The sequence below is a fragment of the Podarcis vaucheri genome, assembly GCF_965113315.1.
Source record: "Podarcis vaucheri genome assembly, chromosome: 16".
Lineage (NCBI taxonomy): Eukaryota > Metazoa > Chordata > Lepidosauria > Squamata > Lacertidae > Podarcis > Podarcis vaucheri.
In genome coordinates this window covers 13468568-13494929 of record NC_138754.1, presented here as the reverse complement: position 1 = coordinate 13494929, position 26362 = coordinate 13468568, and the positions used below count along the sequence as shown (strand labels likewise).

The 26362-nt window shown below is 48.5% G+C and overlaps 2 protein-coding genes and 1 long non-coding RNA gene across 3 annotated transcripts in view; all 3 read right to left on the bottom strand.

Annotated features, from left to right (window-relative positions):
• Positions 1-24874, bottom strand: part of LOC309520848 (uncharacterized protein) — a 31100-nt gene extending 6226 nt beyond the window's left edge. Inside the window, exons 1-5 of the mRNA XM_082202775.1 lie at positions 24436-24874; positions 16542-16644; positions 14218-14486; positions 4712-4825; positions 939-1044 (exon numbers count right to left, since the gene is read on the bottom strand). Of these exons, the coding sequence (XP_082058901.1) occupies positions 939-1044; positions 4712-4825; positions 14218-14486; positions 16542-16644; positions 24436-24621 (778 nt within the window). The 5' untranslated portion in view covers positions 24622-24874. The remainder of the gene's footprint in view (positions 1-938; positions 1045-4711; positions 4826-14217; positions 14487-16541; positions 16645-24435) is intronic.
• LOC309520882 overlaps positions 1-26362 on the bottom strand; it is a 169223-nt gene that overhangs the window by 14796 nt on the left and 128065 nt on the right. The gene's annotated exons all lie outside the window — the stretch shown is intronic.
• Positions 25162-26362, bottom strand: part of LOC309520839 (dual specificity protein phosphatase 10-like) — a 143246-nt gene continuing 142045 nt past the window's right edge. The window contains exon 5 of the transcript XR_014214452.1: positions 25162-25491. The gene's annotated coding sequence lies outside the window, so the exon portion shown is untranslated. The remainder of the gene's footprint in view (positions 25492-26362) is intronic.

Below are 26362 nucleotides of genomic sequence, written 5' to 3'. Positions count from 1 at the left end.
ACTGGCTCTCTGTCTTGCTCCCCAGATCCATCTTTTCCTTGACTCTAGTTAGCATACCTCATGCTAGTTAGCATCCCCCCACCACAAGAGCCTCCAGTTAGTATCCCCCCCCACAAGAGCCTGAATCTCCCCACACCTGCCCTGTGGGGCTCTATGAATTTGCAGTATTTACCGGTACTTCACCTCTTTCTTTCTTTCTTTTCCTCCCTCCCTCCTTCTCCCATTCCTTCTCTTCTCCTCTCGCTCCCCACCCCCTCTTTGGCCAAATGGACCCATGGCCCAGCTTCGACTGGCAGCCAGGGCAGGGGGAAGGGATGTGTGGTGGGGGCAGTCCCAGGTGTCTCCACTGAGGGGGGTGACAAAATGCCAGGCAGCACTCACCACTGGGCCTGCAGCACGCCCGAGCCATGCCCCACAGAGCATCCTGCCCTGGCTTGCCCCGCCCCAGGTGCCCGATCGGCTTGCTCCACCACTGGGCCAGGGCACCCACTTGTCAACCACATGTTGACACCAGTAAACTTTGCATCTCTTATTGAACCGTAAACAACTCATCCCCATCTTCCTAGCTTGGTGTTAAATCCATTGGAGCTAACTGAGGAGTACCGCAGTGTGCTGAAGTGCATTGTTTGGCTACTTCTACTCCTGCCAGTAGGTGGTGCTGTTGCTCTGCTTATCCTCTGCTTAAAAGGCACAGCATCAGTGCAATTGTAAGAGGGGGAGTCGTTGCAATGGTTTGGGAAGAGAAACTCCCCCAGGCTTCAGATAAGGGGAAATTTGGACTCTTGTACTCCCACCACCCCTAACAGTTGCCCACGCTAGCCAGGGGTGGTTGGGAACTGGAGTACAACCACATCTTGAGCGTCAAAGTCTCCCCACCATGACTCTAGGGATAGTTCATCAGAACCGAGATAAGTGGCCACGAGTCTTGCTGAGCTCACCACATTCAGTTGCCAAGTGGACAACCTTTCGATCCCCAACATAGAGGGCCCAGTGCTGACAAGAAGAACGGAAGATCTCAATGAGGTCTCCAGGTTTTAATTCATCCTAGAAGGAAAACAGGAGACAAAGTTTAGTTGTTGCTCTAAACCATCACAATACCACGATGAGGGTGGCCTGCATTTGCATATCCTCCAAGCCAAAATCTGGGACATCATCTTCCCAGACGCCATCTTCCCATTTTTTATCATAAGAGCATGGCGGCCATTTTGGTTGCTGTGATCTCACAGCACCATGTGAGATTTACAACACTGTGGTTTCCCCTCCCCCCAAAAGTGCTTTTTAAAGACACAGCACCCCAAAATATGCATTTGGGGGCACCTCACAAGATTGCAACCCTGAAAAAGCGCTTTTGGGGGGATTTTGTGCCGTGAAATTGCCTGAGATCGTGGCAACCAAAATGGCTGCCGTTCTCTTGCGATAAAAAACAGGATGTTCCACTTTTTCTGAGACACTTGCAGGGTATGTTGTTTTCCATGCTGTTTTATTTGTAGCAACCTGGAGTGTAAATTCTTCAGTTTGATAAGAATGATACTTTGTTTTTCGTCTGTTAGCTTAGTAAAGTTATTTGGCAAATCCGCTTCCTCTGGTACTGACCAGTCTGTTGAATCTGGGACACGGTTATTATTTGATACTGTGGATTATTTGATATTATTTGATACTGTGGTACGTGATGAAAAAATCCTTCCCTCTGACTGAGAGCTTCTTTAGCTGTAGAACAAGTGCCAACTTTGGATGAGTAGACAATATTACTTTTCGGTGCAAGCAGGGGGCTAGGTTGTTGTGTCTGCAGAATGCTGGTATGGAAAGTCTTTCTGTGCTAAGTGAGCCTTCTTTTCCATGATTATGGCTGGAATTCTGTGGGTGTTGAAGATGAGCAGAGTTTTTATAGTGTCCATCTTTGGAAAGACCTTTGGTTGCTTTTAAATCGACGTTGTCAACAGCGACACCTAGAGGGCCGAGCAGGAATGGATTGGCATTCACGTCAGCTGACCAAATTCACAGGCAGGCTGGGACTGCAGCCTAGATGGCGCCCTTGAGGCAGTCTGCCCAGCTAACTGCAGAAAGGAGATACGTCAACAAGCACAATTTCTGAGAACCCTCTAGGCAGCTGGCCATTGCCATGTTCTTATCTGGCTCTGTGCCCACCCACCCCAGCCTGCCAAATTCTGCTCATGAGCTGCCCAGAGGGCCATTCATTTTGGAATCGAAACCCTTGCAAATCCTTTTTCTGGGTTGCTGGATCCAGACCTCCTGTGCCTTTTTAAACAGCTGTGCTGTAGGGGGGAATTTCACCACTTCCTTCTTGTCACAGCTAACTGCATGGCTGCAGCAGAGAAGCTGCCACTGGCAAAACTACTCCCTGCTGTGCTGCTCTTAAAGAGACGGGAGATTTCTTCAGATTGTTTTGGAGGAATGGTTACGCTAGTCTGGTGAGTGTTTCGGATTGTATCTGCCGCCATGTCCTATTATTAGAAAAGTTAACCAGCAAACGTAAGCTTAAGCTAGCAAGGGGATAAGCAGAGGGGCGTGCCTTCATCCCGATATCTTCCCTTTATCACATATAAAGGTAAAGGGACCCCTGACCATTAGGTCCAGTCACGGACGACTCTGGGGTTGAGGCGCTCACCTTGCTTTACTGGCCGAGGGAGCCGGCGTACAGCTTCCGGGTCATGTGGCCAGCATGACTAAGCCACTTCTGGTGAACCAGAGCAGCGCACAGAAACGCCGTTTACCTTCCTATTTATCTACTTGCACTTTCCTGTGCTTTTGAACTGCTAGGTGGGCAGGAGCAGGGACCGAGCAATGGGAGCTCACCCCGTCGCGGGGATTCAAACCACCGACCTTCTGATTGGCAAGCCCTGGGCTCTGTGGTTTAACCCACAGCGCCACCCATGTCCCCTCTTTATCACATATACAGCACAACAATAGAATTGACCTATTCCACCACCACCACAGCATATGAATTAATACGCCCAGTATTTTTTCCTTAAAAAAAAAAAGTTATGTACTCTCATTTTCCTACTCATATTGAAATACTGCCCCTCAATGAGGCCAAACTTAGATTCACAAAATTTTTAAGGGTATGTGTACCCCCAGAAAAAAAGTACTGAATATGCCTAATCTGACCCATACAGACCAGCCAACCAGCCTGCAATAGTTCTGGGAATATCCGGATGTATGGCAACCTTTGTCGGCAGTGCCATTTCTGGCAATTTTACTTTAAAGAAGCTCCAAAACATTTTTTAAAATGCATTTCCCCCCCAAAAAAAAACTCCTTTGGGCAAAATGTCTGGATTTTCACTGTTTGAAATATGACAAAACACACACACACACCCTACAAAAACCTTGCACGAACAAAAGAACATTATCTCTCCCCACCTCTGTCTCCTCTCTTTTCCCACATAATGTCTGTGACAAGAGTGTCTCTTACTGCATGTAAATGAACTGTGAAAAAGACTCTATGAAATGAAAGTGGAGACGCTATACAGTATGTACATTTTTGTTCCACAAGAAAATCTTCAATGAAAAGTAAGGGGGGGAGGGCCCTCTCAAAAGTCAACATGGATATTTTAGAGGTGGTGGTTCTCCGCCCCCCCCGCCCCCCCCAGTTATGACGAAGCTCCCTCTGCTGGCAGTTTTGTGCTCAGCAGGAAAAGAAGAGAAATGGGAAGATGAGCATGTATTACCCATTTCTTCTTCATCATCTCCCTTTCCTTTTATAGTCTGCCCTTTCACCAAACAACACAAGGTAGCCTACAAGGCTATATCTCTCCCCCTGCCTCCCAACCTGCCTCAGCTTCACAACAAATCTGTGAACTAGGCTACACTGATAAATGAACTCCTGGTTCAGTCTCACCCAATGCACTTCCTGGTTTAGTGGGGATGTGGACCCCTGTCTCCTTTAACTCCAGCCTTCTAGGTTTATTACAGGGGCAGGCAAACTAAGGCCTGGGGGCCGGATCCGGCCCAATCGCCTTCTCAATCTGACCTGCGGACGGTCTGGGAATCAGTGTGTTTTTACATGAGTAGAATGTGTCCTTTTATTTAAAATGCATCTCTGGGATATTTGTGGGGCATAGGAATTCGTTTATATATTTTTTTCAAAATATAGTCCAGCCCACCACATGGTCTGAGGGACGGTGGACTGAAAAAGGTTGCTGACCCCTGGTTTAAGTTTATTAGGTTGCTCTGCCAAGTTCAGCCCGCCTTCAGCTAGTCTCCATCTGCATGCCTCTTTCCTTACAACCAGCCCAGTGGGCAACCCAAGATGTTGGCCTCAGTGTTGAGGTCTCAGTGTTGAGTCTCAGTGTTGCCATTGTAGAATTCAGCGGGGAAGAAAAGGAATCAGCTCCACAGAGGCTACCCACGGCGAGCGTCCCGGGGGGCGGGGCAGCAATATCGCACATACACACACCCCAGGGATGACACTCCAGGCGGGCCACACCCACCGCACCCCCCCTTCCTCCGCCAGTGCAGCTCCATCTAGCATTGGCTCTGGCTCCACCTACTGTTGGCCTCATTCCCACTGGGCACTAGCCTCCACTGCATCAGTTCATCCCAACATCTGGAGCGACAGAGAAAGTACCCTGCTCTGTCACCACAAATTCCCTTGCCCGCAAGCAACTCTCCTGCATTGGAGAGGGTTGATCTAGATGACCCTAGGTGTCCCTTCCAGCTCTGTGATTCAAGTGGTGCACGGGTCGCAACTTACCCGCTCAGCTGGGTTCTTCACCCTGATGAAGAAGGCTGAGTGGTTTTGCTCCTCGTCGTTCATCTTCACTAGGCTTGGTGTGTTATTCTCAGTGTCGGCTTCCAATGGGCATAGCTAGGGAGGAAAGCATTTGGGTAAAGCACAGATAGCTTGTGTTCCTCCTCCTCTCATATCTACTAAATCAAGGGCCAGCCAATGAAGGTGAAGTGTCGTATAAATGCATACAGAGTGTCCCAGGTTTGAACCCTGGCATACAGCTATTGGTGGTTAATAGCCACAGTGGTAATAATAATAATAATAATAATAATAATAATAATAATAATAATCCCTGTAGGTTTGCTTCAGGGATTAGTATACTGGACCGAGGCCGTTTAGGGCTTTAAAGGTCAACACCAACACTTTGAATTGTGCTTGGAAACGTACTGGGAGCCAATGTAGGTCTTTCAAAACCGGTGTTATGTGGTCTCAGCGGCTGCTCCCAGTCACCAGTCTAGCTGCCGCATTCTGGATTAGTTGTAGTTTCTGGGTCACCTTCAAAGGTAGCCCCACGTAGAGCACATTGCAGTAGTCCAAGCGGGCGATAACTAGAGCATGCACCACTCTGGCGAGGCAGTCCACAGGCAGGTAGGGTTTAAGCCTGTGTACCAGATGGAGCTGGTAGACAGCTGCCCTGGATACAGAACTGACCTGTGCCTCCATGGGCAGCTGTGAGTCCAAAATGACTCCCAAGCTGCGCACCTGCTCCTTCAGGGGCACAGTTACCCCATTCAGGACCAGGGAGTCCTCCACACCTGCCCGCTCCCTGTTCCCTAAGAACAGTACTTCTGTCTTGTCAGGATTCAACCTCATGCTTTACCTCCTTATGCTTTGCCTCGTCCGATAGAAGGCAGTATGCCAGTTTCTGGGACTCACAGGCAGCAGGGAGTGCTGTTGTGCTCAGATTCTGGTTTCCCAGAAGCCTCTGGGTGGTCACCATGAGGACAGGATGCTGGACTAAATGGGCATAATCCAGCACATTCTTGGATCTCCAGCTGGTTTTGGACTACAACTCCCATCATCCTTAGCTAGCAGGGCCAGTGGTCAGGGATGATGAGAATTGTAGTCCAAAACCAGGGACTCCTACATCTGATGCCCTGCTGCTCAGCCTGGATCCTCAGAGACTGCATCCCTCAAGACCTGGGCTGGAAAAGGCGCTCCCACTTCTCTTCTGTGAGGGCCTTGCATTGCATCAGCACCTGCTCACTAACAGAGGCAGCCTGCCCTGTGTGAGGCAGCAGAGAGCATAATGGAATGCCAGGTTCCAGGATAGGCAGCTGCCCCTTTAAGACTCTACTCACCTCAACAAGGAGGCAGAACCGGAGGAGGAGAGGTCCCACCCAGCATGCAGAGAAGGGCTTGAGAACACGAACTCTGGTTCAGGGATGGGGAAGCTTGGGCCTTGCAGAGGCTGCTGGACGGCAACTCATATAGCTCAGTTGGTAGAGCATGACCCTAGTGGTCCCTTCAACCCTACAGTGCTATGATCCTATGATCCCTGGGACCATTGGTCATCCTGACTGGGACTGATGAATATCTGTGGAGTTAAAGTTCTCCCACACATCCCACTCAAGTGGGATCAAATAATTTGCTCCCTGGGCTCTGCTGTCCAGGGTCCTGAAAGACCTGCTTCAAGTTCCTGAAAGAATCTGATTCTGGCTGAACTCTGCCTATACTCTCCCTCTACCCCAACCCACTTGGCATACAAGTACTTATAAAAACAAGAAACAGCCATGGATTGTCTGAAAGGAGGTGGGTGAGAGAAGGCAGAGAGGGAGAGGGAGGTTCAGAGCACAAGTATAACATCCTCTAAAGCAGAGTTTCCTAAACTTGGATCTTCAGCTCTTTTTGGACTACAGTTCCCATCATCCCTGACCACTGATCCTGCTAGCTGGGGATGATGGGAGTTGTAGTCCAACAACAGGTGGAGATCCAAGTTTGGGGAACCCTACTCTAAAGGGATGTGGGGAACCACTGGTCCTCCAAATATTCCTGAACTACAGCTCCTATCAGCCCCAAGCAGCATGGCCAAGGATGATGGGAGTTGTAGTTCAGCAATTTCTGGAGGGTCGAAATTCCCAACACCTGTTCTAAACATTGATCCAAGAGCCTGGGAGTGTGCCTAGGTCAATTCTGGGTAACCAAGCCCATCAGGCCTGTGTAATGGCCTCTATTTTTCAGAGGGGTGACTGCCTGTCTGGTACTGAAAAGAAAAGGAGAATCAAGACACAACAACCAGTTGTTGGGCTGGGTGAGAGCTGGCCACAGATTGCATGAGGCTGCTCTGGATATTGACACATCAGTCAGGCAAAATTTATTCCAAGAAGGCCTTGGCAGCTGGGAACACACCTAGGAGATCCATTGCCTAGAGTGGGGAAGGGAGAATTGCCCAAGCACGCTCACTTTCTACGTCTTATTAGAGGATGTGTGGGGAACTTGTGGTCCTCCAGATAGAGCTGGACTCCAGCTCCCATAATCCCATGAGCATGGAATGAAAACACAAGACCTAGATCAGACCAGAGGCCCATCCAGCCCAGGTTCCTGTTTCCACAATGCCCACCCAGATGCCTCTGGGAAGTTCACAAGCAAGACCTGAGCACAAAAGCGCTCTGTCCCCTCCGGTGGTTTCCAGCAACCCTACTCTGTTGTTGTTTAGTCGTTTAGTCGTGTCCAACTCTTCGTGACCCCATGGACCAGAGCACGCCAGGCACGCCTGTCTTCCACTGCCTCCCGCAGTTTAGTCAAACTCATGCTGGTAGCTTCGAGAGCACTATCCAACCATCTTGTCCTCTGTCATCCCCTTCTCCTTGTGCCCTCCATCTTTCCCAACATCAGGGTCTTTTCCAGGGAGTCTTCTCTTCTCATGAGGTGGCCAAAGTACTGGAGTCTCAGCTTCAGGATCTGTCCTTCCAGTCAGCACTCAGGGCTGATTTCCTTAAGAATGGATACGTTTGATCTTCTTGCAGTCCATGGGACTCTCAAGAGTCTCCTCCAGCACCATAATTCAAAAGCATCAATTCTTCGGCGACCAGCCTTCTTGATGGTCCAGCTCTCAGTTCCATACATCACTACTGGGAAAACCATAGCTTTAACTATACGGACCTTTGTTGGCAAGGTGATGTCTCTGCTTTTTAAGATGCTGTCTAGGTTTGTCATTGCTTTTCTCCCAAGAAGCAGGCGTCTTTTAATTTCGTGGCGCAGATGGTGACAGCAACCCTACTAGTTCCCCCCAAATATTTTCCCGTTGCAAAAAAAGGGGGAAAATTTATTGTAGGCAAACACAGCAGGTGGGGAACTGTGAGAAAAGCTTCACATCAGAGGAGGGCCCCAGTCCTGCCACTCGCCACCTGGTCTAGGGCAGGGCCTGACAGGCCATATAAGAGCTGCTGCTGGGCAGAGAGGGCTCTGTTTTTTGTTTTTTGTTTTTAAATTGCTGTTATTTTTTACCTATGGCATTTAAACTGTGATATTAATGCTGTATTCTTAGTTTTAGATTTTGATTTATGTAGAAATTGTTTTCCATTTGGTTGTGTATTTTTTTGATGTGGTTTATTTATTGATGACTTTTGTAATTATGTAAATCTTGTCATGTTGTAAGCTGCCTTGAGCGTTGAGTTATTGTTTTGTTGTTTCTGTTTTAATTATTTATTTGTGCTTTTATCTTGTGTTTTTATCTAGCGAATCACCCTAAGATCTTTCGATGAAGGGCGGTATATAAATAATAATAATAATAATAATAATAATAATAATAATATCTATGATTATTGTGGTTTCTTGAATCGGGAGCATCATCCAGCATAAAGTCTTCCCTTAACATTGAGGTGCAGCTCCAAGGGCCTTCTGGCAGTTCCCTCACTGCAAGAAGTGAGGTTACGGGGAACCAGGCAGAGGGCCTTCTCGGTAGCGGCGCCCGTCCTATGGAACGCCCTCCCATCAGATGTCAAGGAGATAAATAGCTATCTGAATTTTAGAAGACATCTGAAGGCAGCCCTGTTTAGGGAAAATTTAAATGTTTGATGTTTTACTGTGTTTTTAATATTGTGTTGGAAGCTGCCCAGAGCAGCTGGGGAGGCCCAGCCAGATGGGCAGGGTATAAGTAATAAATATTATTAATTAATTAATTAATTAATTAATTAATTAACTCAAAACCTCTAGGTGGAAATCGACAATAGTTCAGCAAAATAGATGTCAGTTCCTTTCTACACACACATAGCTCTCTGCCTTCCCCACAGGACCCATGGTCATACCAAACAGGGACAAAAGGCTGAAAATACCAATATATTTTGGTTTCTGTGTATACACACACACACCAGCTGGTGCATGCAGTGACTAAGACCACCCTCTTACCTCATCCATGAAATCACTAAGAGGCCTTAGTGAAGCCATTATTCTCTCAGCCTCAGCTGCAACATGAGGGAGCAGTGGGTAACAATCATGGCCAACTTTGCAAGACCATCGTCAGGATGACTTGTAATGTTCAGACGGTGCTGCCTAAATGCCATTCCAAATACGACTAATACCAATTTTAATCCGTGCAGCTGAAAGTCAAGGGCAGCCGTGTCTGTTTCAGAAAAGCTATTTTGGGTCCGGCCTGTTGCTATAATAGGACATATAACGAATAAATACTGGTGGCCTTTCCTTCTGACAATGAGTGATACGGCTTGTTTATTCAACAAGATTTCTCCAGCACCCCAAGGTGTGTTTTCTCGTTTGCAAATTCATTTCCATTTAATCACTTTAAAAGACAGATGATTAATCAACCAAAATTAATATGCATTAATCGCCCGCCCCCCTCTGCCTGTCTTTGCCTCCCTCCCCATCCCTGCCACTTCTGTTATTTAACTTCAGCTAAAATTTAGATTGTAAACCCCTTGGGAGCAGGGGCCTGTCTAAATCAACAAATGTCCTGTATATTGATGACTATATCAGTCCTCGCCAACCAGATGTTTTTTTGACTGCAACCCCATTTGCCCTCTGCTGGTGAGGCTAATGGAAATTGTAGTCCAAAACAGAAACATAGAATCCTGGAATTGTAGAGTTGGAAGGGATCATCTAGTCCAGAAATATGCAGAAATATGCAGCTGTCCCATAAGGGGATCGAACCTGCAACCTTGTTGTCTTCAGCACCATGCTCTAACCAAGTGAGCTATCCCCCTGGAGGGCATCAGGCTGGCAAAGGCTGCTCTATAGATAATACTGTAGCAGGTTGGCAGCTTGGCTTAGCATGGGCAGATCATCAGATCCCAAAGCAAGGAAGCCAATATTCTGACAGCTAAATGAATCCGAGAGAGAGACTCTGCTCTCCCGATAGCAGCATAAGCCTTTGTGTTGGCAGTGCCCAGAGCAGGAGGAAACCAGGAGAAGGAGCTAATTGATGGGAGGTGGGGTCTCCCTGGTGGGCCTCAACCAGCCACCTTTGAAGTGGGATCAGGAGTCCTGGCTCCTCCCCACCACCTCAAAGCAGAACAGAAAGTCTCTGCAGAGGCTGGAGGAGGCTGCGATGGGGAGACAACTCAAGAGGAGGAGAACACTCATTTGGGATCTCCACAGTCCCGCAAAACAGGTGAGCCCATCGCACCTCGTCTTAGAAATGAGGCCGCGGGCACAGAAACCACTGAGACTTCTTCCCTCAGTCCTGAACATCTTGCCTCATTCCTGAACTCCGGAATTCCGAGTTCAGGGTCTGCGGACCAAGCCTATACCCTTAACTTCCCTGATGGAAGATCTCTTTTCTTACTTACACGTCAGGGCCTTCTTTCTGTGAGTGTTGGGCTTGAGGTAGGTACAAATTCAATACACCCCAGCAACCACCGCAGATAAAGTAGAAAAACCTAAAGGCAGAAACCCCCCTTCCAACCACGTACAAACCCTTGTGTACCTGCAGTGGGCTGTCAATTTTCCCCTGTGGCAAATGAATTTAACCACCCATTTTCTACCTGATGCTTGGAGTGACATCACAGGGAAAGCGCTACCTCATCTGTTACCAAGTAACCATTAAATACTGTTGGGAGGGGGGGATATGTGAAGTGGGGGGGTATGATACCATTTGCCCCACCAACTCAGGAAAGTGTTTACACACTTTTTCTCAGTTCCTTCATCCATGGGGACAAAGTCACTCGAGAGACTGCCTTAGCCCTTACATTGGGGCTAGGGAACCTTTGGCCCTCCGGGTGTCGCTGAACTACAGTTCCCATCCCAGCCATGGGGCTGCTAGGAGTGGGGGTTCAGCAACTTCTGGAGGGCTGGAGGTTCCTGTAGAATTTCCCCTGCAAGTTCCAAAGATATCACAAGCCCACTTCACAGAGCAGGGCTTTCCGTGTGGCTGCCCCTGTTCTGTGGAACAGTGTTCCTATTGAAATACAACAGCCATAGGAGCGAACTCCAAAAGGCTGAGGTCCCTTACCTGGGCCCACTCCCCAAATATTTTATTCAAGTTGGCACCCCTGCACTTTCTGGAAACAATATAAAAAAATTCCTTCCAGTAGCACCTTAGAGACCAGCTAAGTTTGTTATTGGTATGAGCTTTCGTGTGCATGCACACTACTTCAAATATCAAAGTGTGTATGCACACGAAAGCTCATACCAATAGCAAACTTAGTTGGTCTCCAAGGTGCTACTGGGATTTTTCTTATTTTGTTTCGACTGTGGCAGACCAACATGGCTACCTACCTGTAACTGGAAACAATATGTTGCATCAACAAGCTATCCTAGCTGGATAAACAGGTCTCTGCCACAGGTGTCTACATTATATTGTTTTCAAATTTAACTGCTGTTATTTATCTGCTCCCAGTCACAGTCTAGCTGCCACATTCTGGATTAGTTGTAGTTTCCAAGTCATCTGCAATGTACTCTACTCCACGTAGAGTACATTGCAGTAGTCCAAGCAGGAGATAACCAGAGGATGTATCACTTTGGTGAGACAGTGCGCAGGCAGGCAAGGTCTGAGACAGCATACCAGATGGAGACGGTAGATAGATGCCCTGGACAGAATTGACAGCTAACCACTGTGCCTAGGGACTGCATCGCCTCTCCTAATTGAGGTGTTACAGAGAAATAAGTTAGCCCTCCATTCTTCTGGAGACATTAAGGAGGCAAAGGAGGAATTCTATTCCACATTTACAATTGCTTAAAGACCAGAGAGGGAGACATGTTTTTTAATAATTATTTACATTTTTATTAAGACTTTAAAAAAAATAAAATCCACCTTTCTATTCTAAAAACAGAAGCCACAAGGCATTTATTTATTTTTTACAAAAGTCAGCAGACAAAAGGTACCTAAAATAAAATTCTAGAAGGAGAGAAACAGCAAGCAGCGGTGATAAAACAGGCTGTCGCGAGCTTGTCTCTCAATGTAGCTATCTAGAAAAGGGGTATCCTTTAAAAGAAAAAAGTTTTCTCTGGTGTCCAAAAAGACATAAAAAGGAGAGCTAGCTAAATCTCCTGCAGCAGGGGATTCCCACAGCTCAGGTGCCACCACTGAGAAGGCCATGCCAGTCATGCCCACCAAGCACACTTCAGGTGGTAAGGAAACAAGGAGTGCAAATGTGGCATACCAGCCTCCTTTGAGGAATAGAATGAGTGAGCTGGTTTCTGTGGCTTGTATGCAGCTAAGTTCTACTCAGAGTAAACCCATTAAAATTGATTAAACTTGCTTTAAAAAAAGGTAAAGGACCCCTGACAGTTAAGTCCAGTTGCAGAAGACTCTGGGGTTGCAGCGCTCATCTCGCTTTACAGGCCGAACAACGGAAGCTCACCCCGTCACAGGGATTCAAACCGCTGACCTTCTGATCAGCAAGCCCAAGAGGCTCGGTGGTTTAGACCACAGCGCCACTCGCATCCCTTAAGCTTGCTTAGGCATGCCTATTAACTTAAATGGGCCAGCTCTGAGTAGGGCTACCATTGGCTACAACCCTATGGTTCAGGTCCTTGTCAGTCTTCAATCTTGATTTCTGGGATAATATTACATACAGAGTTAAGCATCTCTACCCCTTCAGGGAACACTTCCCACACTCCCCACATGACATGCGCTCTTCCTCTGGGCATCCATGCAGATTGGGCCCACAGCAAGAGTGGGTGACAGCAGTGAGGAAGACACTGGCATGTGGCCCCAGGACACCCCCCAACCTCTCACTCCACCCCAGAAAAACCCTTGGCACTGAAACTGTGAGGTTTCTATAAGACGCCCTTGAAAACATCCCCAGTATAACAGCACAAAGTCAACATGTTTAACCTTCACTGAGCAGAATCTTGCGTTTAAAAACGAAAGCGTCGTCTCCTGAACTGCACTGATTTCAGAATATGAAACAGACTAGGAAAGAGGCTAAGCTTCTAACAGAAGAGCATTCCCCACCACGGGGATCGGTGGAGGAGTGGGCAGCCATTTATTCCTCTCTGTGCCTTCTGGGCAGCAATAAGCTGCTGACCACTGTTGCCGCAATGGCCACAAGGCCTACGCCGAAGAGCCCTACTGTGCCAGCAACCAAGGCGTCTCTCACCTGCAAACAACACAGAAGGGGAAACTGTTAAGCTGTATAGGCCTCTAAGATGTTGCTGGGCTACCTGCCAACATTTCTCCAGTGAAAATAGGGATGTCAATAATAATAATTATTATTTATACTGTGTCCATCTGACTGGGTTCCCCCAGCCACTCTGGACAGCTTCCATCATATATAAAAACATAATAAAAATGAAACATTTAAAAACTTCCCTATACAGGGCTGCCTTCAGATGTCTGCTAAAGGTTGAATAGTTACTTATCTCCTTGGCTCGGGGGTTGCATAACTCCACACCCTCCGATGCAAACAAGGACGTCCTAAGGAAAAGAGGGACATTCCAGGATCAAATCAGAAACTGGGACGGCTTCTGTAAATCCAGGACTGTCACTGGAAAATAGGGACACTTGGAGGGTCTGCTTGGGTTGATGGGCATGTTAAGATACAGTTCAGCAAATTCTAGATGGATCAGAGTTTCCCCACACCACCTCTAGATTTTGCTGTGTGTATGTGGCTTTATTTTCAGACGGAACTCACCGGAACTCAATTCCAGCACCTCTCAGGTGGCGGCCATTGCCATTCTAAGAGAACAAGGGAGGCGTTCACAGTGAGTTCCAGCACCTCTTTTTCTAGAAAAATAACACTGTTATATATGTGTGTGTGTATGTAAACAAAATCCTATACAGTATCCTAAATGCACCACAGTCTGCAGTGACCTTCATTCCAAGAGAACTGAACTCTGCATATGCACAGGAAACTCTGGAGTCCCTAAGCTGCTTGGCAATTGGGGAACATGCAACATCATTCTCACTACAGCTGCTCCAGGAAGAGTTTTTACACCAATACGTTGGGAGAAAGGGGCTGATAAGATTAACGTTTTTTTCCTGAAGGCCACAAAATTGCTCTTCCCTTTCGAAACAGTGAGGCTTGTGCTTCTCCGGCACACTGCAGACACGGCTGTGGCCCATCGATACGCACCTGGTCGCTCCTAGCCGTGCCGTAGCGCAGCCTGGTGACGAAATGTTCACAGTTCTCGCTGGCCAAGCTGTAGCGGATTTCTTTGCCCAGGAGCGCCTCCGCCTCCTGAACGATTTTGTTCGCCGGGAGCGGCTCGTATTTCTGATCGTATTTGTTGTTGATGCGGCAGACGTCGTCCCCGACGATGCTCCACAGGAGTTCCTTCTTCACCACGGCTTTTTCGGACAGGGCAGACATCAGGCTGGAGGTGCTGGCCTGGTATAAGTCATCTTGGAAGACACAAAGGGAACATCAGTAATGCAGTAGGCCTGTTTTTGTATTCTTCTCTAGCCTCCATTCAGACAAGCACGAGGCATGATCAGAGTTCGAGGATACATTCCAGACAGGAGGGTGTGGAGCAAGGCTGGTGAGGGGTGCTAAGGGCCAGGTAAAGAGGACTGGAGGGCCACGTTTGCCCTGCTCCTCCCGGATCTGAGTTTCACCAGCCTGTAATAACATAATCCATTGTGATATCCAATATCTTTTACAATAGGAATCATTTAAAGAAAGGATCGTGCCCATTGATAATTCAAGTCCACTCTTCTTCAGAATTGACAGTCCTTGTGCTCCCTGACTTCGTTCGCCCACCTTCATTATTCAAAATCACCCATGTAGTTATACAGGATGAGCTTTTCAATACACAAAACCAGAACTAGAAGACTAGCTGTGCCAAATGCAATCCTATAGGTCTGGTTTCTCAGCAAAAAAATTAAAATAAAAAGACCAATAGCCTCATGGAACTTTGAAGTGTCAGGCATAGCCCGAATGGCTTTAGCCCAAACGTAGCAGAGTTTTCCTGCACAGCGAAGGAGCTAGTTGAGGTGGAAATGACTAGTCAGCTAGACTCAGAATAACTATTTACAGGATTTATTAAAAGGGAAAAAAAACCAGCAGAGTTTCTGCATACAAAGCAAAGCAAATAAATCCTTTCTTTCTCTCTCTCTTAACCATACACAGCACTTCTTCAACACACAAACTGTGCTAGCATTCCTAGATAACAGAGTTGAGTGCTGGTCATTAACCAATCAGTGTAAATAGTTTCTAGGTCAAGCAGACCTTGGCTTTCTGCCAAGAGTAAATTGACACTGCCTTGAGTTAATTGTGTGAAGCCAGAATCTGTAAGTTTTCATGAGAATCAGAAACTGAAACTGAACATAGCCGTCCCCCTTGGTTAAGAGCGATGGACTCGTAATCTGGTGAACCGGGTTCGCTTCCCCGCTCCTCCACATGCAGCTGCTGGGTGACCTTGGGCTAGTCACACTTCTATGAAGTCTCTCAGCCTCACTCACCTCACAAAGTGTTTGTTGTGGGGGAGGAAGGGAAAGGAGATTGTTAGCTGCTTTAGGGTAGTGATAAAGCGGGATATCAAATTCAAACTCTTCTTGTTTCACCCGCTCCTTGGGTGTTTTCTCTGGGCTTAAATGGGTCCTTGAACTCTGTTCATGCCCAGAGCCATAGCTAGGGGGTGGCGAGGTGGGCCTCTGCCAGGGGCGCAGGCAATGGGGTGGGGTGCAAAATCAGCTAAAAAATACGTCTATAAATATAAATACAGTCATACCTCATGTTACATCCGCTTCATGTTACGTTCTTTCAGGTTATGTCCCGCGGCGACCCAGAAGTACTGGAGAGGGTTACTTCCTGGTTTTGCTGCTCGCGCATGCACAGACATGCAAAACGACATCACGCGCATGGGCAGAAGCGGCGAATCACAACCTGCACGTGCGCAGACGCACTGCTGCAGGTTCCGCTCTTTTCATGTTGCGAACGGGCCTCCAGAACAGACCCGTTCGCAACCAGAGATACCACTGTATCGATTATTGCCTCATAATAAATGGTTTTAAATAGAGGATGAATTGAATGGGTGGAGGGGGTGTTGGAGGAGAGGCGGAAAGAAGAGCTAATTTGTTCGGGGGTAGGGGGAACAATCTGGATGGTTCTGCCAGGGGCGCAAGATCACCTAGCTACGGGTCTGTTCATGCCCCCTGTTTCCCTGGACGGAGGGGAGAGGGTGTGTGTGTGCGAGTCTGGGCCCGATTGCGTGGCAAGGTGTGATCCAGGGGAAACTCCCATGATGCACATCTCTCTAGAAACATCCTTCTCCAGACCCAGGGCCCTAATCCAGTACTCGAGGAAAAGCCCCGCAGCTTTCTGCGTCGTGAAAAGGTGGCCAATAATTTCCATCTTGGCAATGCCCAGCATAGAGGCACAGGACCAGTTGGCATTGCTGGCAGCCGTAAACCCTGCCTGACTTGGCCGTGCACCTGATACAAGCCTGAGGACCTTACCTGAGGGAGCCAGGTGGATCACGTAACCGGAACCCACGTAGATGGCCCAGTGCTGGTAGCCCACACGGGAAATCTCTATCAGGTCTCCAGGTTTCGGCTCTATCTGTTGAGAGAGAATCAGAGAAGCGAGTGCCAGGAGGGAGCTGATGTGATAAAGGAGTGTAAATCAGCAAGGTGACAATGCAGGCAGGACTGTGGCAGGAAAGTGAGGATGCCAGAAAACCAGGAATTATGTTCACATGTGGTGTAAATATGTACAATTTTTTGGGTAAAGGGTGTTTAAGGAGATAACAGAAATCACTGGGTTAAAGCTGGACCGAAAGTCCAGAGGTAGCATTATTATCAATTTACGGTGGGGTGGGTGGAAGGTTCGCAGGCTTTGAAGGGCTTGCTCACAAATTTATTGACAGCTGCACAAATTATTATAGCCAGGAAGTGGAAAGGGCAAGCAGAATATAAATTGGAAGAATGGTATAAAGAAGTGAGGGATATAGCTATTAATGATAAATTAACATGTGCCATTAAGGTAAGGCAGGGAATATGCAGGAGGAATGATTTTGAGGAGATATGGAATGTGTTTGTAGCAGTTTTACTGTTAAAACGGAAAGGGGTCAAACCATTGCAAGAGATGTTGAAATTTGGGGAGGTTGGATAGTTACAATGGAATGGTCTCGGTAGTGGGGTGCACATTTTTATTCTTATTTATTTATGATTATTACTTTGTAAATAAAAAAGGACTGTGGCAGGAAGAAGAAGAAGAAGAAGAAGAAGAAGAAGAAGAAGAAGAAGAAGAAGAGGAGTTTGGATTTGATATCCCGCCTTTCACTCCCCTTCAGGAGTCTCAAAGCGGCTAACATTCTCCTTTCCCTTCCTCCCCCACAACAAACACTCTGTGAGGTGAGTGGGGCTGAGAGACTTCACAGAAGTGTGACTGGCCCAAGGTCACCCAGCAGCTGCATGTGGAGGAGCGGGACACAAACCCGGTTTCCCAGATTACGTGACTACCGCTCTTAACCACTACACCACACTGGCTCTCAGGAGGCAAACGCTGAAGAAAGCTTTGTGCTGGGATTAGCTTAGATGCTAGGAGAGGATATATTTATTAGATATTATCCTTCCTCCCTCACGATAGTGTGTTCAACAAAGTGCCATCCCTTTGCAGCCTTGTTTAGGGGAGTTTTTAATGTTTGATGTTTTATTCTGTTTTTAATCTGTTGGGAGCCGCCCAGAGTGGCTGGGGGAACCCAGCCAAATGGGCGGGTGTCAGGGAACTGACATCGGAGGAAAGGGAAGTGGTAGGGCTCCCAGAGACTGGGAGAGAGTCAACAGCCAAAGCAGGGACCAGCAGGGGGAGCGCGGGGTCTCTGGAGGAGGATCTCAGTAATGCTGAGAGAGACGCAGCAGCCCAGGCAGGAAGCAGCAGGGGAGAGAAAGGGGTGAGAGACACTTCGAGCGAAAATAGCGGGGAGGTGTCAGAAGCAACTGCAGGGAGACCTATGCTTCGCCGGAAGCTGTCACGTCGTGAGTCCAGGAGACGCGTTTCCGTTAAGGAACTTCTTTGCTGGAAGCGCTTCCGCAGACAGCCACTGTCGGACTCTACAAGTGACTAGAGCAGACATGTCTGAGGAGCTCTGTCACACACAGAGGTTTGTGGGGTCGCACAAACTCTGAAGGGGCACTATTTTAAGCACAAGCAGCTAATCATCCCCTGATAGCAGTCCGACAGTCTCTGTACGCTGCCTGTGCAGGAGAAGGCATCATGAGCGACCCAGCAGGAGCCGGAGCCGCAGGGGGTGGAGCTGCTCCAAGCTTGGAAGACAGATACCGAGCATTGGAGGTCCAACTTGCGCTGCAGACGGCGAGGCTCAAGGAGAGGAGGGCTCAAGATGCAGACAAGAAGGGGAGAACCACTCAGTTCCCCAGAAAGGTACCAGGATTAGTGCAGAAGTTTGGGGGGGACCCCAAGGATTACCATGCCTTTAGGACTGAAATGCAATATGCCCTGAATGTGCAGTTTGATGAGTTCCCTGATGAGGAATCCCGAGTTGCTTTCGTAATTGGGCATCTTGAGAAGGGGGCGCGAGATTGGGTTCGACCCCTGATGGCAACGCACAACGATATCCTGAAGGACACTATGAAATTCTTTCGTGCAATGGATATCATGTTCTCCAGCGATATTGAGGAGGGGGTAGTGCGCAGACAGCTAATGGCTTGCAAGCAGGGAAGCAGATCTGTCCGTGAGTACTGGACTGAATTTACCATGCTGATTCACAGATTGGGGTGGGATTTATTGGCAGCACCCATTCAGATGCTATTTGAAGAAGGTCTTTCTTCAGCTGTGAAAGACGAGCTGGCCAGGAGCCCCAGGGCGGTGTCTATGGATCAGCTGACCAAATCTGCGCTGACCATTGGAGCGCGCCAGGAGGCAAGAGCCTTGGAGAGGCGGGAAGGGAGAGGGGAACGTTGGAAGGAGTTACGCATTCCAGACATTCCTGAGCCAGCTTTCCCGCCGGCAGAGCCGATGGAAATCGGAACAGCCCGCGCGCGCGCAGTTTCAAAGCCCAGTGAGGGGGCGAAGAAGGAGGGAAAGGGACCCCGGAAATGCTATCTCTGCCAACAGCCAGGCCACTTTGCCAGAGTCTGCCCCCAGAGGAAGGAATGGCAAGGGATGGTGGGAACTGTTGAGGGGGAAGAGCAGGGAGAAACGGAGCAGGTAAAAGCCAACGCCTGGTTGCCAGCAGGGCACTGCAGCCAGGCCAAAGAGCAGTGAAAGTGCCCCTTCCCCAAGTGCCAGTGCCAGAAGCTCCTCGACCTGCTCTAGTGATTGAAGTGTCGCTAGAGTTGCAAAATGGACACCCCCTAAAAATAAAGGCGCTGTTGGACTCAGGCAGCTCCTGCAATTTCATGAGCAAGGAGTTTGCTGCTGAACACCAGATACAGACTATCCCCTTAAGCAACCCCCTGCAGGTGACCACGATCGATGGCAGAGAACTGTTGGGAGGAGGCGTCAGCTTGCAGACCATCCCAATGATAATGAGGGTGGCAAGGCACACAGAACTGATAGCATTTAATGTGGCCACCTTGGGAGGCGCTCCCATTATTTTGGGAATGAGCTGGCTAGCCCTACATGATCCGCTGGTGGGCTGGCATCAAAGAGTGGTTTCCTTCGGTTCCGCACATTGCTTAGAACACTGCAGGGGGGAAAAGGGGTCAGCAGGGGCCCAAGCCACCCTAGCAGGGACGGAAGTGATGGAGAAGGGGAAGGTGCCATCACAGTATGCTGATCTCAGCGACGTGTTCAGCGAGAAGGAAGCTGACCAACTACCCCCGCATAGGCCCTTTGATTGCCAGATCAATTTACTCCCTGGAGCACAGCTTCCTGTAGGCAGGTTGTATGCCATGTCAGACAGGGAGATGCAGGAGTTGCGAGCGTTCATTGACAAGAACCTGAAGAGAGGCTTCATCAGAGAGTCCAAGGCAGCGGGGGGTAGCCCAGTGTTTTTTGTGGATAAAAAAAACACGGACAAGCCGAGGCTGGTATGTGACTTTCGGGCCCTAAATGCAGTGACAGAGCCGGTGGCTTTTCCTATGCCCAGGATTGATGATATTTTGACCAGGGTGCGAAAAGGAAAGATTTTTACAAAGCTGGACCTAAGGGGGGCGTACAACCTGATACGTATAAGGAAAGGGGATGAATGGAAGACCACCATGTTCACCCCTTTGGGGGCATTTGAATATCTCGTTATGCCTTTTGGATTACAAGCAGGCTCCGCGTGTTTTCAAGCCTTTATGAACCATGTACTGGGGCCTTTGCTCTACAAGAATTGCGTGGCCTTCTTAGATGACGTGTTGGTGTATTCGGAGAATGAGGAGCAACATGTGAGAGACGTCAGAGAAGTGTTGAGCAGGCTGCAAGCCAACAGACTGTGGGTGAAACTGGAGAAGTGTCAGTTTCATACCAAGGAGGTGGAATTCCTGGGGTACCGCTTGTCAGACAAGGGGTTGGCCATGGACCCCGGCAAGGTTCAAGCGGTGCTGGAATGGAAAACACCCAAGACTAAGAAGGATGTGCAGAGGTTCCTAGGGTTTGGAAACTTTTATCGTAAGTTCATCCGAAACTTCGCTCACCTGACGGCGCCCATCACGGACTGTCTCAGCAGCAAAAAGAAGTTTGTTTGGACGGGGGAGGCGGAGCGAGCGTTTGAGGAACTGAAAAAGGCCTTCGCCTCTGACGAACAACTTCTACATGTGGATTTACAAAAAAAGCTGAGGGTCGAAACAGACGCTTCTGACAGAGCCATAGGGGCGGTGCTTCTTCTGCAGCCGGGGAAGGAGGGGTCCGAGTGGCGACCGTGTGCCTTCTTTTCGCGAAAGCTGAACAAATCTGAGAGAAACTACACGGTGTACGACCGGGAACTTCTTGCGATTTATGAGGCCTTCCGGAGATGGAGGCACCTACTAATTGGTGCACAACAGAAGGTGCAAGTGCGCACGGACCATAAGAATCTAGAGTATTGGAGAACTGCGCGAGTGCTCAACCAACGGCAGTTGAGATGGGCCCAGGAGTTCTCCAAATTTAACTTTGAGATTTGTTACGTACCAGGCCCGGAGAACGTTAGGGCGGACGCTCTCTCACGCAAACCTGAATATTTGGAGGGAGAGGGTGCACCCGAAGAGACCCATGTCATTCCCGAGGACCGCTGGGTGTGTGGGGCGGCATTGGTGGGGCTAAGGGAACTGATAGAGGGAACGGTGCAGGATGAATATGCCCAGGACAAACTCAGGGGTCTCAGGAGGGAGGGAGACAAACCCGGGGGTTTTGAGGAGAGAAACGGGGCGTTGTACTACAAGGGAGCGTTATACGTACCTGAAGGAGAATTGAGGGAAAAGGTACTCAAGCAACTGCACGATAGCCCCACAGCAGGGCATTTTGGGCAACACAAAACCATGTGGCTGGTTACCAGGGAATTCTGGTGGCCCAAGGTCAGGGAAGATGTGAGGGAGTATGTGAGAGGGTGTGACCGATGTCAACGAGCCAAGGGGGAGAGGCGGGCACCGGCAGGTTTATTAGAACCACTACCCACGCCGGAAAGACCATGGGAGGCAGTGGCAATAGATTTTATGACTGATCTGCCCAGGTCCAAAGGGAAGACAGCCATTATGGTTGTGGTAGACCTGTTAACCAAGATGGCCCACTTTATAGCCTGCTCACATGCGGTCACAGCAGAAGAAACCGCTAAATTGTTTGTGGAAAATGTGTTTAGATTGCATGGTGCCCCCTTGAGGGTGGTTTCGGACCGAGGGAAACAATTTACTTCCAGGTTCTGGAGGAAGCTCATGAGCTTATTGCATGTAGAGGTGAATTTTTCCACTGCTCGCCATCCAGAAACCAACGGGCAGGCGGAAAGAGCTAATGGTGTCCTCCAGCAATATTTGAGGTGTTATGTGAATGACAGAGAGAATGATTGGGTGGAGAAGCTGGCGTTGGCAGAATTTGCCTATAACAATGCGGAGAACGTGTCCACGGGAATGAGCCCTTTTTTGGCCAATCACGGGTGTCATCCCCGAGCCTTCCCAGGGGGGGAGGGGGAGAACTGGAGCGTTCCAGCCGCAGAACAGTTCGTTGAAGAAATGGAAGCGATCCATCGCCAGCTCCAACTTAATTTAAACAGGGCGAAGGAGGAATATAAGAGGCAGGCAGACAAAACCAGAAGGGAAGGAGAAAGCATTAGGGTGGGGGACCAGGTGTGGTTGTCCACCCAAGGGTTACCATTTAAAGGAGGTTGTAAGAAGTTAAGACCCAAAAGGCTGGGCCCATTTGAAGTCACGCAACAGGTCAACCCAGTGGCTTTCAGACTCCGGTTACCGAACCACATGAAGTTGCACCCAGTGTTCCACAGATCATTGCTGTCACCGTATATAGGGGACAGAGAGGGGAGGGTCAATAGGGGACCAGCTATGGAGGAAAAAGAACACAGCTACCATGTAGCGGAGATTCTCGATTCCAGGTGGAGGGGAGAGCAAGTAGAGTATTTGGTAATGTGGGAAGGGGAGCCGGAGTCGGAAAACACCTGGGTCAGGGCAGAGGATGTAGATGACGAGGTTTTGATTGAAACTTTTCATCAGAGATTCCCTCGGAAACCCCAGCCAGTGGCGAGGTTCCGGAGGGAATACTTCGCCACCACCGACGAAGAAGAAGAGTTGGAGGGGTTCGCTGATTCCGAGGTGGAGGAGGATTCAGCGAGTCGGAACGAAGACCGATGGAGGGAAATGTTCGAGACGTCGGAAGATGAAGAGGATTCTTTTAGGGGTTTCAGCTCCTCACCGCCCAGAGGAGAGAGTAGGGGCGGGGAAGAGGGGGGCCCTGGAGGGGAGGTGGATGTCAGGGAACTGACATCGGAGGAAAGGGAAGTGGTAGGGCTCCCAGAGACTGGGAGAGAGTCAACAGCCAAAGCAGGGACCAGCAGGGGGAGCGCGGGGTCTCTGGAGGAGGATCTCAGTAATGCTGAGAGAGACGCAGCAGCCCAGGCAGGAAGCAGCAGGGGAGAGAAAGGGGTGAGAGACACTTCGAGCGAAAATAGCGGGGAGGTGTCAGAAGCAACTGCAGGGAGACCTATGCTTCGCCGGAAGCTGTCACGTCGTGAGTCCAGGAGACGCGTTTCCGTTAAGGAACTTCTTTGCTGGAAGCGCTTCCGCAGACAGCCACTGTCGGACTCTACAAGTGACTAGAGCAGACATGTCTGAGGAGCTCTGTCACACACAGAGGTTTGTGGGGTCGCACAAACTCTGAAGGGGCACTATTTTAAGCACAAGCAGCTAATCATCCCCTGATAGCGGGGTATAAGTAATATGTTGTTATTATTATTATCATTATCATTATTATTAGGAATCTAAATAATAATAATAATAACAATAATAACAATAATACTTTTATTATTTATATGCCACCCATCTGACTTTTTTGCCCCAGCCACTCTGGGCAGCTTCCAGAAAAATATAAAAACGCCATAAAACATTAAAAACTTCCCATACAGATAGGCTACTTGTAGCCTTTTTGTTTTAGTAACCCAGGTTGCTTTAAGGCAGACTGGATTTTCCTGGTATTACCTCCTTTTCTCCCCCTTAAAATAACAATCACACACAAACAGTTTTGCAAAATGTAAAAATAACTTTTTCTCTCTCAGTATATGTCTTGAAGAACACCAGAGATAGCAGCTAGGTGGAGGCAGGCTTAAAATGCTAACGGAGTTCCTAAAACATACTAAGTCTAGCTTAAATACAGAGTCTGAACTGGGGCTCAGAATTACATGTGTCGTCATGGTTGTCCAGTGCCACGCACCACGGCCTGATGTCATGATTGACATTTTTATGCTGCTTTTCCGTATAAATACATGCTCAAACCAGATCAGGACAGAACCGCTAAAATTCAGAACAATGCATAATTACAATAACCCTCACATACTAAACCATTTCACAACATGACGCAATAATCCAAAAAAAAAACCCCCAATTTGATTCCATGCGTCAAATCGAAAATCGATTTTCAAATCGAAAATCGAAAAGCCAATTTGATTCCATGCGTCAAATCGAAAAGCCCTGTCATTTAAGACACAGCAGCGCCTTTGTGTGTGTGTGTGTTTTGCCACAGTCCCATGAACTAGAAACTTATCATTTAACAGCAAAAACAGCTTTGCTAGGAGTCGAAATCCAACCTTGAGCAGCATAATCCCTGAGGGCACCCACAGAAGGCTATATTTAACCCAGCCGAGAGATGACAGAAAGACGCTTTAGAAGCGGCCGTGCTCTGTGACACACCACAATGCACACCAACAGAAATGGCCAGAGCAACAGCAGAGGCAATTCGGCTTCTCTGTCAACTGCAGTTGGTACTTACATAGCCAGACATCTTGAGGAGCTGCAGGCAGGCCGGCCTGGACGGATACTCCACCCTCGCCAGCAGACCGTGGCTTAGTTTAGCGATTGTGGACAGCTGCAGGCAGGGCGGGGTGAAGGCTCTAAATCGCCTTTGCGCTGGAAGGGGCCTGGGCTGAGGGTGTTGAAATGGGCAGAGGCAGGACATCCCAGAGGGACCGGCTGACTTGCCAAAAGCCAAAGCCGAGGAAACTGGAGGAAGCCTCTCATTGTTTTTTTCTTTTTTCAAAAGGTGCAATATTTGTGTTTAGCCAGAACGTGGGCCCTGCCACCGAAAGGGCAAAACTTTCCCCTGGATTTCTCATGTAGAGGAAAGGTACAAAAACATACACAGAGAGGCTTGTAAATAGGGCATTGTTTGCAACCATCTCTGGCTGCCTACATGACGTACGTTGAAAAGGCCGTCCCTCCCTCTCACCCGCCAAAAAGAATTGTGGGAACTGCAGTTTTAAGGGTGCTGGGAATTGCAGGTCTCTGCAGTTCCCGGGATTTGGTGTGTGCGTGTACATCGATGTATCACAAGTTGTGCTGCTGTTTAAAAATCAAACGATCAGTAATTTTTAAAAGGATGCAGACCTTGGCATAGTCACAAAGTAACATATTTTTCGGAGAAAATACTTTTGAAATACTGGCTACATGCACACTATACATTTAAAGCACACACACACACACACACACACACACACACACACACACACGAATACTGGCCAGTGTAACGTGCACTGGGCTAAACACCAGTTGTGGGCAGCTCATGGGAGTCAGAATAAATGGTGATGTGTACATAGCCTACATCTGTGAATGCTGGCATAAATAAGGCCTTGAAGACCCCCTCTCCAACTCCCACAAAAGGCAGGCACCTTGACTATACTGTTTTAGATGCCTGCTGAAAACTTGTTTGTTTCATCAAGTGTATCTGTAGACACATGATTTAGGTACATTTATTTTAAATGTTTTAATAATGGAGGGGTGCAAGGGTGGATTTACACACACACACACACACACACACACACACACACAACTTGTTCTCTATATAGCTGAAAATGTGCACAGCATGGAGATGTCTGTGTGTGTTGTGTTTTGAGCAAGCGGTTAATAAATTTCCTAAATAAATAATCCATCAGTCCAGCCCATTTTATATTCATGGAATTATTTTACTGATCTCACTTATAAAACATTAGAAGAACAGATGGTACAAAATGTACCTTAAAAAAGGAGCAGAGTCACCACATCGCTGTTGTTAGTGTAGCAACGGGAAAGCTTGCTGCCCTGTTACAGATTGCAACATGCATTTTAAAAATCACTTTTTTGTTGTTATTCATTTTGAAGATTTAGACGCTCGCCTCTAATCAACGGGTGCCCAAGGTGGCTTTACAGGTTGCAGCAATACAAACGCCAAAACACTCCCATCCCCAACCCTTTGTCCTCTGGGTGATGGATGGCTCCGTTCTGTAGTCCCAGAACAACTGGCAGAAAAGTTAATGCCTCCCTGCATCTGCTCCTTCTCTGGACCAGTGGAGGAGGCCAGACTGACCTCTCCTTGGATGTGCTTTTTGGGAGGCATTCCTTCTGCTCTGCAGTCCATCATCCTCTCTTGCAGGGACAGGCAACTTGTGGTGGTGGCTGGTACCCACTGGGATTGGTGGGGTGGAAGGCAGGGAACCCAACAGTAAGGTGGCACCAGAGCCAAATGCAGACGGAGCCAACGAATTCTACTTTTGTCCCCATCTTCCTCCTCCCTGCTGAGTTCGACAAGGGGCAACACTAAGGAGGAGTTGGGCAACTTTCTGGATTGGTCGTCAGGAAGAAGGCAGACAGGTGAGGGCTGGATGAGGGCAGGCTGGGGTTGGGGGGCAGTGCTTCATGTGCCCAAATGGAGCAGACTCCACTGC